The 11,610-nt window shown below is 67.4% G+C and overlaps 1 protein-coding gene and 1 long non-coding RNA gene across 3 annotated transcripts; both read left to right on the forward strand.

Moving 5' to 3' along the window:
- The first annotated feature begins 32 nt into the window (after positions 1-32).
- On the forward strand, positions 33-294 carry LOC127464648 (uncharacterized). Its single transcript, XR_007901498.1, has 2 exons — positions 33-126; positions 159-294. It is a non-coding gene; the product is annotated as an uncharacterized LOC127464648 (long non-coding RNA).
- A 528-nt stretch (positions 295-822) lies between these two features.
- OTUD5 (OTU deubiquitinase 5) lies at positions 823-10,992 on the forward strand. 2 transcript variants are annotated; one of them, XM_051775073.1, is made up of 9 exons: positions 823-1,666; positions 2,976-3,069; positions 3,178-3,242; positions 4,829-4,985; positions 6,268-6,416; positions 7,137-7,322; positions 8,671-8,872; positions 9,463-9,576; positions 10,382-10,992. In XM_051775073.1, exons 1-9 carry the CDS (start codon positions 1,097-1,099, stop codon positions 10,498-10,500), a joined length of 1,656 nt encoding a protein of 551 aa, XP_051631033.1. In that variant the 5' UTR covers positions 823-1,096; the 3' UTR covers positions 10,501-10,992. The 2 variants fall into 2 exon arrangements, with proteins under 2 accessions (XP_051631033.1, XP_051631034.1); XM_051775074.1 differs by having other exon boundaries at positions 1,425-1,666; positions 2,979-3,069.
- The last annotated feature ends 618 nt before the right edge of the window (positions 10,993-11,610 follow it).

An 11,610-nucleotide genomic window follows, 5' to 3' on the forward strand; every position in this document is an offset into this window, starting at 1 on the left:
GATAGAGGGGGTCGGGGGGTCCCACCCGCTATCCGAGGGTCCCACCCGTATTCCCAAGAGTGTGTGTGAGGGGGTCCCACCCTCATTCCCGAGGGGTGTGAGGGGGGTCACACCCTTGTTCCCGAGGTGTGAGGGGGGGTCCCACCCTCATTCCCGAGGGGTGTGAGGGGGGTCACACCCTTGTTCCCAAGGGGCATGAGGGGGGTCCTACTCTTATTCCTGAGGAGTGTAAGGGGGTCCCACCCACAGTGTGAGGGGTCTGTCATGTGTTTTAATAAAGGAGATGGAAACAGAGCCGAGGGTCTGTGCTGGAGTGGGGCCGAGGGGGGTCCCGAATTTGGGTTCCCGGGTTGGACCCCGTGGGAAGAAGGGGAGGGGGCGGAGCCGGCGGGAGATTGACAACTAATTGGGCGTGGTTATACAGGAGGCGTGGCTTATGGTATCGGCCCCGCCTCCGCCGCGTCTGAGCCAATGGGAAATTAGGTCGCGCGCCGCAGCCAATGGGAAGGCGGGGTGGGCGGGGCTAAGCCTTGGTCCAATCGGGGCCTTGTCACCGCTTCGTCAGTGACGGACAGGCCACAGCCCGCGCGGCAGCCAATCAGCACCCTCGCTCCCCTTAAGCCCGCCCCCACGCCCTACGCGCCCAATCGCCGCGCGGCCGCGCCGTCGCCATGGCGACGCCGGTCCCGCCTCTCCCCCCTTCCCCGCGGGCCTGGGAGGGGGAGGAAGAAGGTGGGGTGGGCGGGACTTCCCGCGCGGCCCTCAGCCAATGGGGGCGCCGCTCGGCCCCGCGCCGGCCAATGGCGCGGCGGGCGGCGGGCGAGGCGGAAGCGCGCGCGGGGTCAGGGGCCGCCGCTGTTGATGTTGACACGGGCCCGGCGGCCGCAGCGCCCGCTGCCCCTCAGCGCCGGCCCCGCCGCCTCCCGCGGGGGGGCCCGAGCGAGCCCCCGCCCCGAGCGGGCCCCGACACCGCCAGCACCGCGTGGGTAGCGCCCCGAACCCCCCCCCTCCCGACCCGCGCGGTCGCGCGGCCTCCCCGGTTCCCCCCCCCCAGCACACACCGGAGCCCCCCCCTCCCCCTCATGCGCGCCCGGCCATGACGATCCTCCCGAAGAAGAAGCCGGTGCCGGCGCCCGACGGCGACGCGGACTCGTGCCAGGACGCGGGCGCCGATCGCGGCGCGGACGCGGGTCCCGAGCGCGGCCCCGGCGGCGTCGGAGAGCCCGGGGGTCCCGGCGTGGGGGGGCCGCGGCCCAGAGCCTCGCCGCCGCCGCCGCTGCGGGGCTGGGCAGGGCTATCCGGAGCCGCGGGCTCGCCCCCACCCGCCGGGCCTGGAGGGCCCGTCAGCGGCGGGCCCGGAGCGGCGGATGGGCCCGCGGCGCTGCTGGGGCTGGAGGCGGCGGCGCTGGGGCTGCCCGAGCCCCGCGGGCCCGGCTGCGGCGGCGGAGGCGGCGGCGGCCCCGGGCACAGCAAGAGGCGGAGGCGAGGCGGGGCCGGGCCCAGCGCAGGGCCCGGAGGAGGGTCCGGCCCCGGAGGGATCGGGCTGGGGCTGGGGCTGGGCCCCGGGTGCGGCAGCCCCGGCCCCGACGAGGCGGGAGGAGGCTACAACAGCGAGGACGAGTACGAGGCCGGCAGGGTGGAGATGGACCCGGCCACGGCCGAGCAGGTGCGGGGACCGGGGGGGCCGGGGAAGGGGGAGAGTTGGGGGGGGACGGCAGAAGGACACCGGGATAACCTGAGGGGGTTTGGGGGTGTCCCCCCCCCGAGGTGTCAACCCCTTCCCCTCAGTTCTGCGTGTGTCAGGCAAGGGTTTTGTTCCCGTTTTGGGTGTTCACCCTCCAGGATCCCCTGTGGGTGCCCCCCCTGGGACCCCCCTCTGTCCCTGCTGCGTGTGCCCTCCCTGCCATTCCCCTCGTTCCCCCTGTTTGTACCCCTGCAGGATCTCCCCTGGCATTCCCCCCTTTCCCCACTACCCGTACCCTCGTGTCCCCTGGATCCCCCCTTGTCCCTGCTGGGTGTTTCCCCCCTTGTCCCCACTGCCTGCGACCCCTCCAGGATCCCCCATTTGTCCCCATTTCATGTGCCCACCCTGGGACCCCCCCCTGTAAACTCCACCCCCAGGACCCCTCTGGCCCCTCTGCCTGTAACCCCCCCAGGACCCCCTGCTTGTCCCCATTTCATGTGCCTACCCTGGGACCCCCCCCTTGTCCCCACTGCCTGGGACCCCCCCAAGACCCTCCATTTGTCCCCATTTCCACCCTGGGACGCCCCCTTGTCCCCATTGCCTGTGACCCCTCCAAGTTCCCTCATTTGTTCCCATTTCTATCCTGAGACCCCCCCCTTGTCCCCACTGCCTGTGACCCCCCAAGACCCTCCATTTGTCCCCATTTCATGTTCCCACCCACCCTTGTCCCCACTGCCTGTAACCCCCCCCAGGACCCCCCATTTGTCCCCATTTCCACCCTGGGACCCCCACTTTGTTTCCACTGCCTGTAACCCCCCCAAGACCCTCCATTTGTTCCCATTTCCACCCTGAAACCCCCCCCTTGTCCCCACTGCCTGTAACCCCCTCCAAGATCCCTCGTTTCCACCCTGGGACCCCTCCCCCTTGTCCCCACTGCCTGTATCCCCCCCCAGGACCCCCTATTTGTCCCCATTTCCACCCTGGGACCCCCCCTTGTCTCCCCTGCCTGTAACCCCCCCAGGACCCCCAATTTATCCCCATTTCATGCACCCACCCTGGGACCCCCCTTGTAAACCCCCCTCAGATCTCCCTTACCCCCCCCCCCCGTGTGTACTCCCCCCTCCCCAGAGATACCCCCACGTAGCCCTCCTGGCTCCCCCTTGTCCCCACGCCCTCCCAGTGTCACCTGGGCCCTCCTGCGCTCCCCCCCCACGACACGGGGGTCGTGTCCCCCCCTCCCTGAGCCCCCCCAGCCCCCCTGAGCCCCCCCCGAGCCCGGCTGTGTCTCCAGCAGGAGCACCGGTTCGAGAAGGCGCTGCGGGAGAAGAAAGGCTTCATCATCAAGCGCATGAAGGAGGACGGGGCCTGCCTGTTCCGGGCCGTGGGTGAGCCCCAGACCCCCCCTCCTCCCTCCTGAGCCCCCCAAAAGCCCAGCACGGGGCTGGCACCCCCCCTTCACTGTCCCTTTGTGTGTCCCCCCCCCCTTCCCTCAGCGGATCAGGTGTACGGAGACCAGGACATGCACGAGGTGGTGAGGAAGCACTGCATGGACTACCTGGTGAGGCACTGGGAGGGCACTGGGGGGCACTGGGGGGCACTGGGAGGGGACTGGGGGGCGCTGAGGTACATGGTGGTCACTGGGAGGGGACTGGGGGCACTGGGAGGGGACTGGGGAGCACTGGGAGGGGACTAGGAGGGGACTTGGGGATGCTGAGGTACATGGTGGTTACTGGGAGGGGACTGGGAGGGGACTGGGGGCACTGGGAGGGGACTGGGGGGCACTGGGAGGGGACTAGGAGGGGACTTGGGGATGCTGAGGTACATGGTGGTTACTGTGAGGGGACTGGGGGGCACTGGGAGAGTACTGGGAGGGGACTGGAGGCACTGAGGTACATGGGGGATGCTGGGAGGGCACTGGGAGGGGACTAGGAGGGAACTGGGGGGCCACTGAGATACATGATGGTCACTGGGAGGGGACTTGGGGCACTGGGAGGGTGCTGGGAGGGGACTGGGAGGGGACTGGAGGCACTGAGGTACATGGTGGTCACTGGGGAGGGGACTTGGGGGCACTGGGAGGGCACTGGGAGGGCACTGGGGGACAGCTGAGCGTTCTGGGGGGTGCAGGGATGGACCGTGAGCCACTGGAGATGGACTGGAAGGGGCCTGGGCTGCTCAGGGATACACTGGGATGGACTGGGATGGTGCTCTGTGTGCTGGGTGGGACTGGGCTGCTGTTGCTCCCCCATCCCCCCCAGTGTCCCCAGAGTTCTCCCAGTGTCCCCAAGGCCCCCCACTCATGTCCCCAGAGCTCCTCAGTGTTTCCAAGGCCCCCCACTCGTGTTCCCAGAGGTCTTCCAGTGTCCCCAAGGCCCCCCAGCTCGTGTCCCCAGTGTCCCTGGGGCTGCCCTGCCATCCCCATGTCCCTCCTCACCCCGGGGGCTCCCGTGGTGTCCCCCCCGTACCCGTGACATCCCCAACATCCCCCCCGTGCCCATGACATCCCCAATGTCCCCCCGTGCCCGTGACAATCTCAACATCCCCCCTGTGCCCGTGACATTCCCAACGTCCCTCTGTGTCCGTGACATCCCCAACGTCCCCCCCCATGCCCGTGACATCCCCAATGTCCCCCTGTGCCCGTGATGTCCCCAACATCCTCCCCATGCCTGTGACATCCCCAACCCCCCACGTCCATGATGTCCCCAATGTCCCCTTTGTGCCTGTGACATCCCCAATGTCCCCCTCCATGCCTGTGACATCCCCAACATCCCCCCATCTCTGTGACATCCCCAATGTCCCCCTGTGCTTGTGACATCCCCAATGTCCCCCTGTGCCCGTGACATCCCCAATGTCCCCTCCATGCCTGTGACATCCCCAACATCCCCCCTGTGCCTGTGACATCCCCAATGTCCCCCCATGCCCGTGATGTCCCCAGTGTCCCCTTTGTGCCTGTGACATCCCCAATGTGTCCCCAATGCCAGTGATGTCCCCAACGTACCCGTGACATCCTCAACACCCCCCTCATGCCCATGACATCCCCAATGTGTCCCCTCCGTGCCCGTGACATCGCCAGCGTCCCCCCATGCCTGTGACAATCCCCAATGTGTCCCCCCCGTGCCCGTGACGTCCCCAACGTGCCCCCCCCAGATGAAAAACGCCGATTACTTCTCCAACTACGTGACCGAGGATTTCACCACCTACATCAACCGGAAGCGGAAGAGCACCTGCCACGGGAACCACATCGAGATGCAGGCCATGGCCGAGATGTACAACCGCCCCGTCGAGGTCTACCAGTACGGCACCGGTGCGTGGCCTGGCACCTCCCCTGGGGCTTGGGGCGGCGGGGACGGGGTCCCCGAGGCACCACGGGGGTGCCAAAGCACGGGGGACAGCAGAGAGGGGGTCCCTGAGGCACCACGGGGGTGCCAAAGCACGGGGGACGGCAGAGAGGGGGTCCCCGAGGCACCACGGGGGACGGCAGAGAGGGGATCCTCAAGGCACCACAGGGGTGCCAAAGCACTGGGGACAGCAGGGAGGGGGTCCCCAAGGCATGGGGGATGGCAGAGAGGGGGTCCCTGAGGCACCACGGGGGTGCCAAAGCACGGGGGACAGTGGGAAGGGGGTCCCCAAAGCACGGGGGACGGCAGGAATGGGGTCCCTGAGGCACTACAGGGGTACCAAAGCATGGGGGACGGTGGGAAGGGGGTCCCCAAAGCACGGGGGACAGCAGGGAGGGGGTCCCTGAGGCACCACGGGGGTGCCAAAGCATGGGGGATGGCAGAGAGGGGGTCCTCAAGGCACCACAGGGGTGCCAAAGCATGGGGGACAGTGGGAAGGGGGTCCCCGAGGCACTGGGGACAACAGGGAGGGGGTCCCCAAGGCACCCAAGCACGGGGGAACAGTAGGAAGGGGGCCCCCAAAGCATGGGGGACATCAGAGATGGGGTCCCCAAAGCATGGGGGACAGCAGAGAAGGGATCCCCAAAGTACTGGGGACAGCAGGGAAGGGGCCCCCAAAGCACTGGGGATAGTGGGAAGGGGGTCCCCGAGGCACCACAGGGGTCCCAAAGCACTGGGGACAGCAGGGAGGGTGTCCCCGAGGCACCACAGGGGTCCCAAAGCACAGGGACAGTGGGAAGGGGGTCCCTGAGGCACCACAGGGGTCCCAAAGCACTGGGGACAGCAGAGAGGGGTCCTGCACTGGTGGTTGGGGGGTTCCTGGGGGCCCTTGGGTGCTGTTGGGGGGTCCCCATGGATCAGTGGGGTAGTCAGGGAGTGCCCTGGTGCTGTTCTGGGGGTCCCCAACATATCTGTAGGGTGGTTAAGGGGTGCCTGGGCATTATTTTGGGGGTCCCCATGGAGCAGTGGGATGGTCAGGGAGTGCCCGGGTGCTGTTCTGGGGGTCCCTACGGAGCAATGGGGAGTGCCTGGGCATTATTTGGGGGTCCCCATGGATCAGTGGGGTGGTCAGAGAGTGCCCTGGTGCTGTTCTGGGGGTCCCCAACGTATCTGTAGGGGGGTTAAGGGGTGCCTGGGCATTATTTTGGGGGTCCCCATGGATCAGTGGGGTGCCCCCCGTGCCCGCAGAGCCCATCAACACGTTCCACGGGATCCAGCACAACGAGGACGAGCCGATCCGGGTCAGCTACCACCGGAACATCCACTACAACTCCGTGGTCAACCCCAACAAGGCCACCATCGGCGTCGGGCTGGGGCTGCCCTCCTTCAAACCGGGGGTAGGTGGGATTGGGGGGGCTGGGGAGGGGGCTGCCCTCCTTCAAACCGGGGGTAGGTGGGATTGGGGGGGCTGGGGAGGGGGCTGCCCTCCTTCAAACCAGGGGTAGGTGGGCTTTGAGGGGGCTGGGAGGGGTCTGGGGTTGCCCTCCTTCAAACCGGGGGTAGGTGGGATTGAGGGGGCTGGGAGGGGCCCTGGGCCCCCCATTGCTGTGGGGTGGGAGGGCCGCCCCCCCCCCCCCCCCCTCCCCCCCCCCCCGTGCAGGGGTTCCTCCCTGACCTTCCCTCACCTCCCTCCCTATATGGGCAGGGCCATGAAAGGGGTGTGGCCACACTTAGCTCCGCCTCCAGGTCCTTATTTGGACCTGGGGGTGTGGCTTTGTGGCCCTGCCCCGGGGGTGGGGCCTCCAGGGGGTGGAGCCTGAATGGGAGGGGTGTGGCTTATTGGGGGTGTGGTCAGCTCTGACCTTACCCCAGCCAATCTGTGAGCTGCTCAGGGGCGTGGCCTGCAGGTGGGGGTGTGGCTACACATTGTCCCAACGGGCCCTTGGCACAGGGGTGGGTGCAGCCCCGCCCACACCAGGTGTGCCAGAGGGGTGGAGCCTCCCTGCTGGGGGGTGTGGCCCGGTGTGACCCCACCCATTTGCACCTGGGGGCGGAGCCTTCCTGAGGGCGTGTCCCATGGGGGCGTGTCCAAGCCCGGCCCCTCCCTCCCGTGTCAGCTGGCGGAGCAGTCGCTGATGAAAAGCGCCATCAAGACGTCGGAAGAGTCGTGGATCGAGCAACAGATGCTGGAGGACAAGAAACGAGCCACCGACTGGGAGGCCACCAACGAGGCCATCGAGGAGCAGGTGGCCCGGGAGTCCTACCTGCAGTGGCTGCGTGACCAGGAGAAGCAGGCACGGCAGGTGGGACCCCAGAACCCCCCCCGAGCCCTGACAGGGACCCCCGTGACAGGGGTCTGGTGTCCCCACCAACCCCTGGTGTCCCCATCCCTGTCCTACTCAACCCCTGGTGTCCCCATCCCTGTCCTACTCAACCCCTGGTGTCCCCATCCCTGTCCTACTCAACCCCTGGTGTCCCCATCCCTGTCCTACTCAACTCCTGGTGTCCCCATCCCTGTCCTACTCAACCCCTGGTGTCCCCCTCCCTGTTCCCACCAACCCCTGGTGTCCCTGTCACCCTTAAACCTTGGTGTCCCTGTCACTCTCAACCCCTGGTGTCCCCATCCCTGTCCTACTCAACCCCTGGTGTCCCCATCCCTGTCCCTACCACCCCCTGGTGTCCCCATCCTTGTCTCCACCGATTTCTGGTGTCCCCATCCCTGTCCTACTCAAGTCCTGGTGTCTCCATCACCACGATCCTCCTGTCCCCATGTCCCCCTGCCCAGGGTGACCTCCCCATCCCCGTGTCCCCCTGTCCCAGATGTGACCTCCCCGTCCCTGTGTCCCCCCATCCCTGTGTCCCCCTGTCCCCGAGGTGACCCCCTGTCCCCATGTCCCCCTGTCCCCAAGGTGACCCCCCTGTCTCCGTGTTCCCCTGTCCCCGAGGTGACCCCCTGTCCCCGTGTCCCCCTGTCCCTGTGTCCCCCTGTCCCCATGTCCCCGAGGTTACCTTGCTGTCCCCCTGTCCCCGAGGTGACCCCCCTGTCCCTGAGGTGTCCTCCTGTCCCCGTGTCCCCCTGTCCCCGTGTCCCCATGGTGACCCTGCTGTCCCCATGTCCCCGAGGTGACCCTGCTGTCCCTGTGTCCCCCTGTCCCCGAGGTGTCCCCGTGTCCCTGAGGTGACCCCGCTGTCCCCCTGTCCCCGAGGTGACCCTGCTGTCCCTGTGTCCCCCTGTCCCCGAGGTGTCCCCGTGTCCCTGAGGTGACCCCGCTGTCCCCCTGTCCCTGAGGTGACCCCGCTGTCCCCATGTCCCCGTGTCCCCCTGTCCCCATGTCCCCGAGGTGACCCCGCTATCCCCATGTCCCCAAGGTGAACCCGCTGTCCCCATGTCCCCCTGTCCCCATGTCCCCCTGTCCCCATGTCCCCCGTCCCCGTGTCCCCAAGATGACCCCACTGTCCCTGTGTCCCCCTGTCCCCGAGGTGACCCCCTGTCCCTGTGTCCCCCTGTCCCCGTGTCCCCGAGGTGTCCCCGTGTCCCTGAGGTGACCCCGCTGTCCCCGTGTCCCCGAGGTGACCCCACTGTCCCTGTGTCCCCATGTCCCCGAGGTGTCCCCGTGCCCCCGAGGTGACCCCTGTCCCCGTGTCCCGCAGCCCCGCAAGGCCAGCGCCACGTGCAGCTCGGCCACGGCCGCGGCGGCCAGCGGGCTGGAGGAGTGGAGCGGGCGCTCGCCCCGACCCCGCAGCGCAGCCCCCTCCCCAGAGCACCCCGGGCTGCACCCCGAGGGGCCCGGCCCCAAACCCCCCTCCCCCGGAGCCCCCCCGGCCGGAAAACCCCCCTCGCCCTGTGCGCCAGGTGGGTGAGGGGACCAACGGGGGAAGGCGGGGATGGGGGGTTTGGGGGGCTTGGGGGGTGCTGGGGAGACCAAAGGGGGTGTTATGGGATGTTGGGGGGCTCAAAGGGGGTGTTATGGGGGGTTTGGGGGGTGCTGAGGAGCCCAAAGGGGGTGTTCTGGGGCTGAGGAGATAATCCTGGGTGTCAGGGGGTGGTCTGGGATGCTGGAGGGACTGAAAGGGGGGGGCTATGAGGTACTGGGGGGGTTAACTGGGTGTTAGGGGGTGCTATAGGGTGCTGGGGGGGCTGTGGGTGTTGGGGGGGTTAACTGGGTGTTAGGGGGTGCTATAGGGTGCGGGGGGGGCTGTGGGTGCTGGGGGGGTTAACTGGGTGCAAAAGGGACTTGAGGGGGGGGCCCACCCTGGACACTCCGGGGTGGCAGGAGCTGAGGGACCCCCAAATATGGGACTGGGGAGGGGGTACTGGGAACTTTTGGGGTGCTGGGCCCCTCAGACTGGGTCTTGGAGGGGCAGGGGGATGGATGTGGGTGGGTCCTGTTTGTGGGTTTGGGGTTCCTGGAGCCCAAAGCCCCCCTCTTTGCCCCCTCCCAGGGACCAGCAGCCAGCTGGGGGCAGGGGGGGGCCAGGCCACCCCCCCTCTGGTGTCCCTGTACCCCGCCCTGGAGTGCAGGGCCATCATGCAGCAAATGTCCCCCACAGCCTTCGGTGAGCAGGGGGGGCTGGGGGGGGGATTTTGGGGCGAGGGGAGGCTTTTAGGGGGTGATTGATGTTGAGGGAAGAGAATTTTAGGTCTGGGGTTAAAATTCCAGGGGGGGTTGGGGGATGTGATCCTGAGTTTTGTGGGGTTTGAGGGGAAAGATCCCCCTGGGGAGGGGGTTTTACCCCCTTTTCCTGTAATTTTGAGGGCTTGGGGGGGTGGATTTAGGGGTGGGGGGAGATTTAGAGTGGGGGGAGGTATGATGAGGTTTAAGGGGTGAATTTTAGGTCTGGGGGTGTCGGGTCGAAACTTTGGGGGGGTGATCCTGAGTTTTTGGGATTCAGCACTTGGAGTTGGGGGGAAAAGATCCCCATGGGCAGGGTTTACTCCCTTTCTCTGCAATTTTGGGGGCTCGGAGGAGGGAGGTTTTTGGGGGGGTTGTTCTGGGGGAGGGGGGGTTGATGCTGTTTAGGGAGAGAATCTTTTTGTCTGGGGGTGTCGGGCCAAAACTTCGATCGTGAGTTTTGGGGCCTCAGCGCTTGGGATTTGAGGGAAAAGGGAGGGTTTTACCCCTTTTCCCTGCAGTTTTGGGGCTGGACTCGGCGACTAATTCGGGAGGAGCCCCTTTGGCTTTTGCTCAGGGGTCACCGAGCCCCACCACGTCTGGGGGGGGGGTGTGGGTGGTTTCTGGGGGGGACAGGAGGGGTCCCCGGGGTGGGGAGGCACTGTGGGATCGACTCCCTCCTCAAACTCCAAACCCCCTCCCCGATTTTTTGGGGTGTGTGTGTGTCCCCCCCCCTCACCCCGCCCCAGGCCTGAACGACTGGGAGGACGACGAAATCCTGGCGTCGGTGTTGGCCGTGTCGCAGCAGGAGTACCTGGAGACCATGAAAACCTCCCGCCACAGAGACCCCAACGCCGACAAGAGTTGATATTGAACCCCCAGGACTGCGCCCCGAACCCCCCCCAGCCCCCCCAGGGACCTCTCGGTGCATGGCGGGGGGTTGTATTTTTTGGGGGACCCCCCCCCCCCTCCCTGCTTGCAGGGCCCGGGGGGAGGGGAGGGGGACACAGCGCTGGACGCCGCGGGAGGAACCTCGGCTTTTGGGGGAGGGGGGTGTGAAGCCCCCCCCCCCCCCCATAGTTACAGCTGCGGGGAGGACTGGGAGGAAAGGGGGGTTGGAAAAAGTTGGGGGGGGTCCCTATTTTTTGTAGGGTCTCTCCCCCGCTTTCTTTTCCCCCCGTGGGATTTTGGTGTTTGGGGATGGGAAGTGGGGGGTCCCCCAGTCTGCCTCCTGCCCCTCCCCGAGCATCCTGCCCCCCCCCCCCCCACCAGCACCCCGGGAAGGGGGGGAAAGGGACGAGGCCGGAGGTGCTGCCCCCCGACACCCCCCTGCTCCCCGTTATTAAACTGATGTTCAGCAGCCCCCTGGCCCCGTCTCTTCGTGGGGGGGCTCATCCCCCCCCACCCTCCCCAGGGCAGGCAGGGGGGGTCCCCAGGCCCGTCTGTGGGGGCTCAGTGCCCTTGCACCTTTCGGGGTCACGGGGGGTGAGGTTCTACCCCTTTTGGAGGGGGCTGAGGCCGTGGGACGGGCGCGGGGCTGCTAAAGGGGGTACTTGGGCCCTCTTGGGACCCCCCGGTGTTTACCCCGTGGTTGCCATGGTTACGCGTCGCGCTCGGGTGACGCGTGCGGTGGCGACAGCCAATCAGCGGCGGGGGCGGGCGCGAGGGTGACGTCAGTTACGGCGCGCCGTGTGTTTGTGTGTGTGTGTTGGTGGAGAGGGGGTGAAGCCCCTCCGGGACGCGCCGCCCGGTGTGCGCGGGGCCTTGAGGGGACACCGGGGCTTTCGGGGGCGGTGCCGCGATACAGAGAGTATCGTGAGGCTCTCGCGGGGTGTGTCGGACTCTCGTTCTGTCGCGACAGAACAACGCCGGCAGCTCCCGCAGGGCGCTTTTCGCGCGGCCGCGTTTCCATGGCGGCGAGTGGGCGTGGTCAGGGGCGTGTCCTACGGGCGGCTCCCCATTGGTCCGTGGTTTTCCC

Source organism: Manacus candei, unplaced genomic scaffold (genome assembly GCF_025592945.1).
Source record: "Manacus candei isolate 608988 ecotype Guabito, Panama unplaced genomic scaffold, ASM2559294v1 h1tg000250l, whole genome shotgun sequence".
Classification (NCBI taxonomy): Eukaryota; Metazoa; Chordata; class Aves; order Passeriformes; family Pipridae; genus Manacus; species Manacus candei.

Coding starts and splice junctions, on each gene's coding strand:
- OTUD5 (XM_051775073.1), top strand. CDS start 1,097: ATGACGATCCTCCCGAAGAAGAAGCCGGTGCCGGCGCCCGACGGCGAC. Junction 1,667..2,975: donor ACCCGGCCACGGCCGAGCAG/GTGCGGGGACCG, acceptor CTGTGTCTCCAG/CAGGAGCACCGGTTCGAGAA. Junction 6,417..7,136: donor TGCCCTCCTTCAAACCGGGG/GTAGGTGGGATT, acceptor CTCCCGTGTCAG/CTGGCGGAGCAGTCGCTGAT.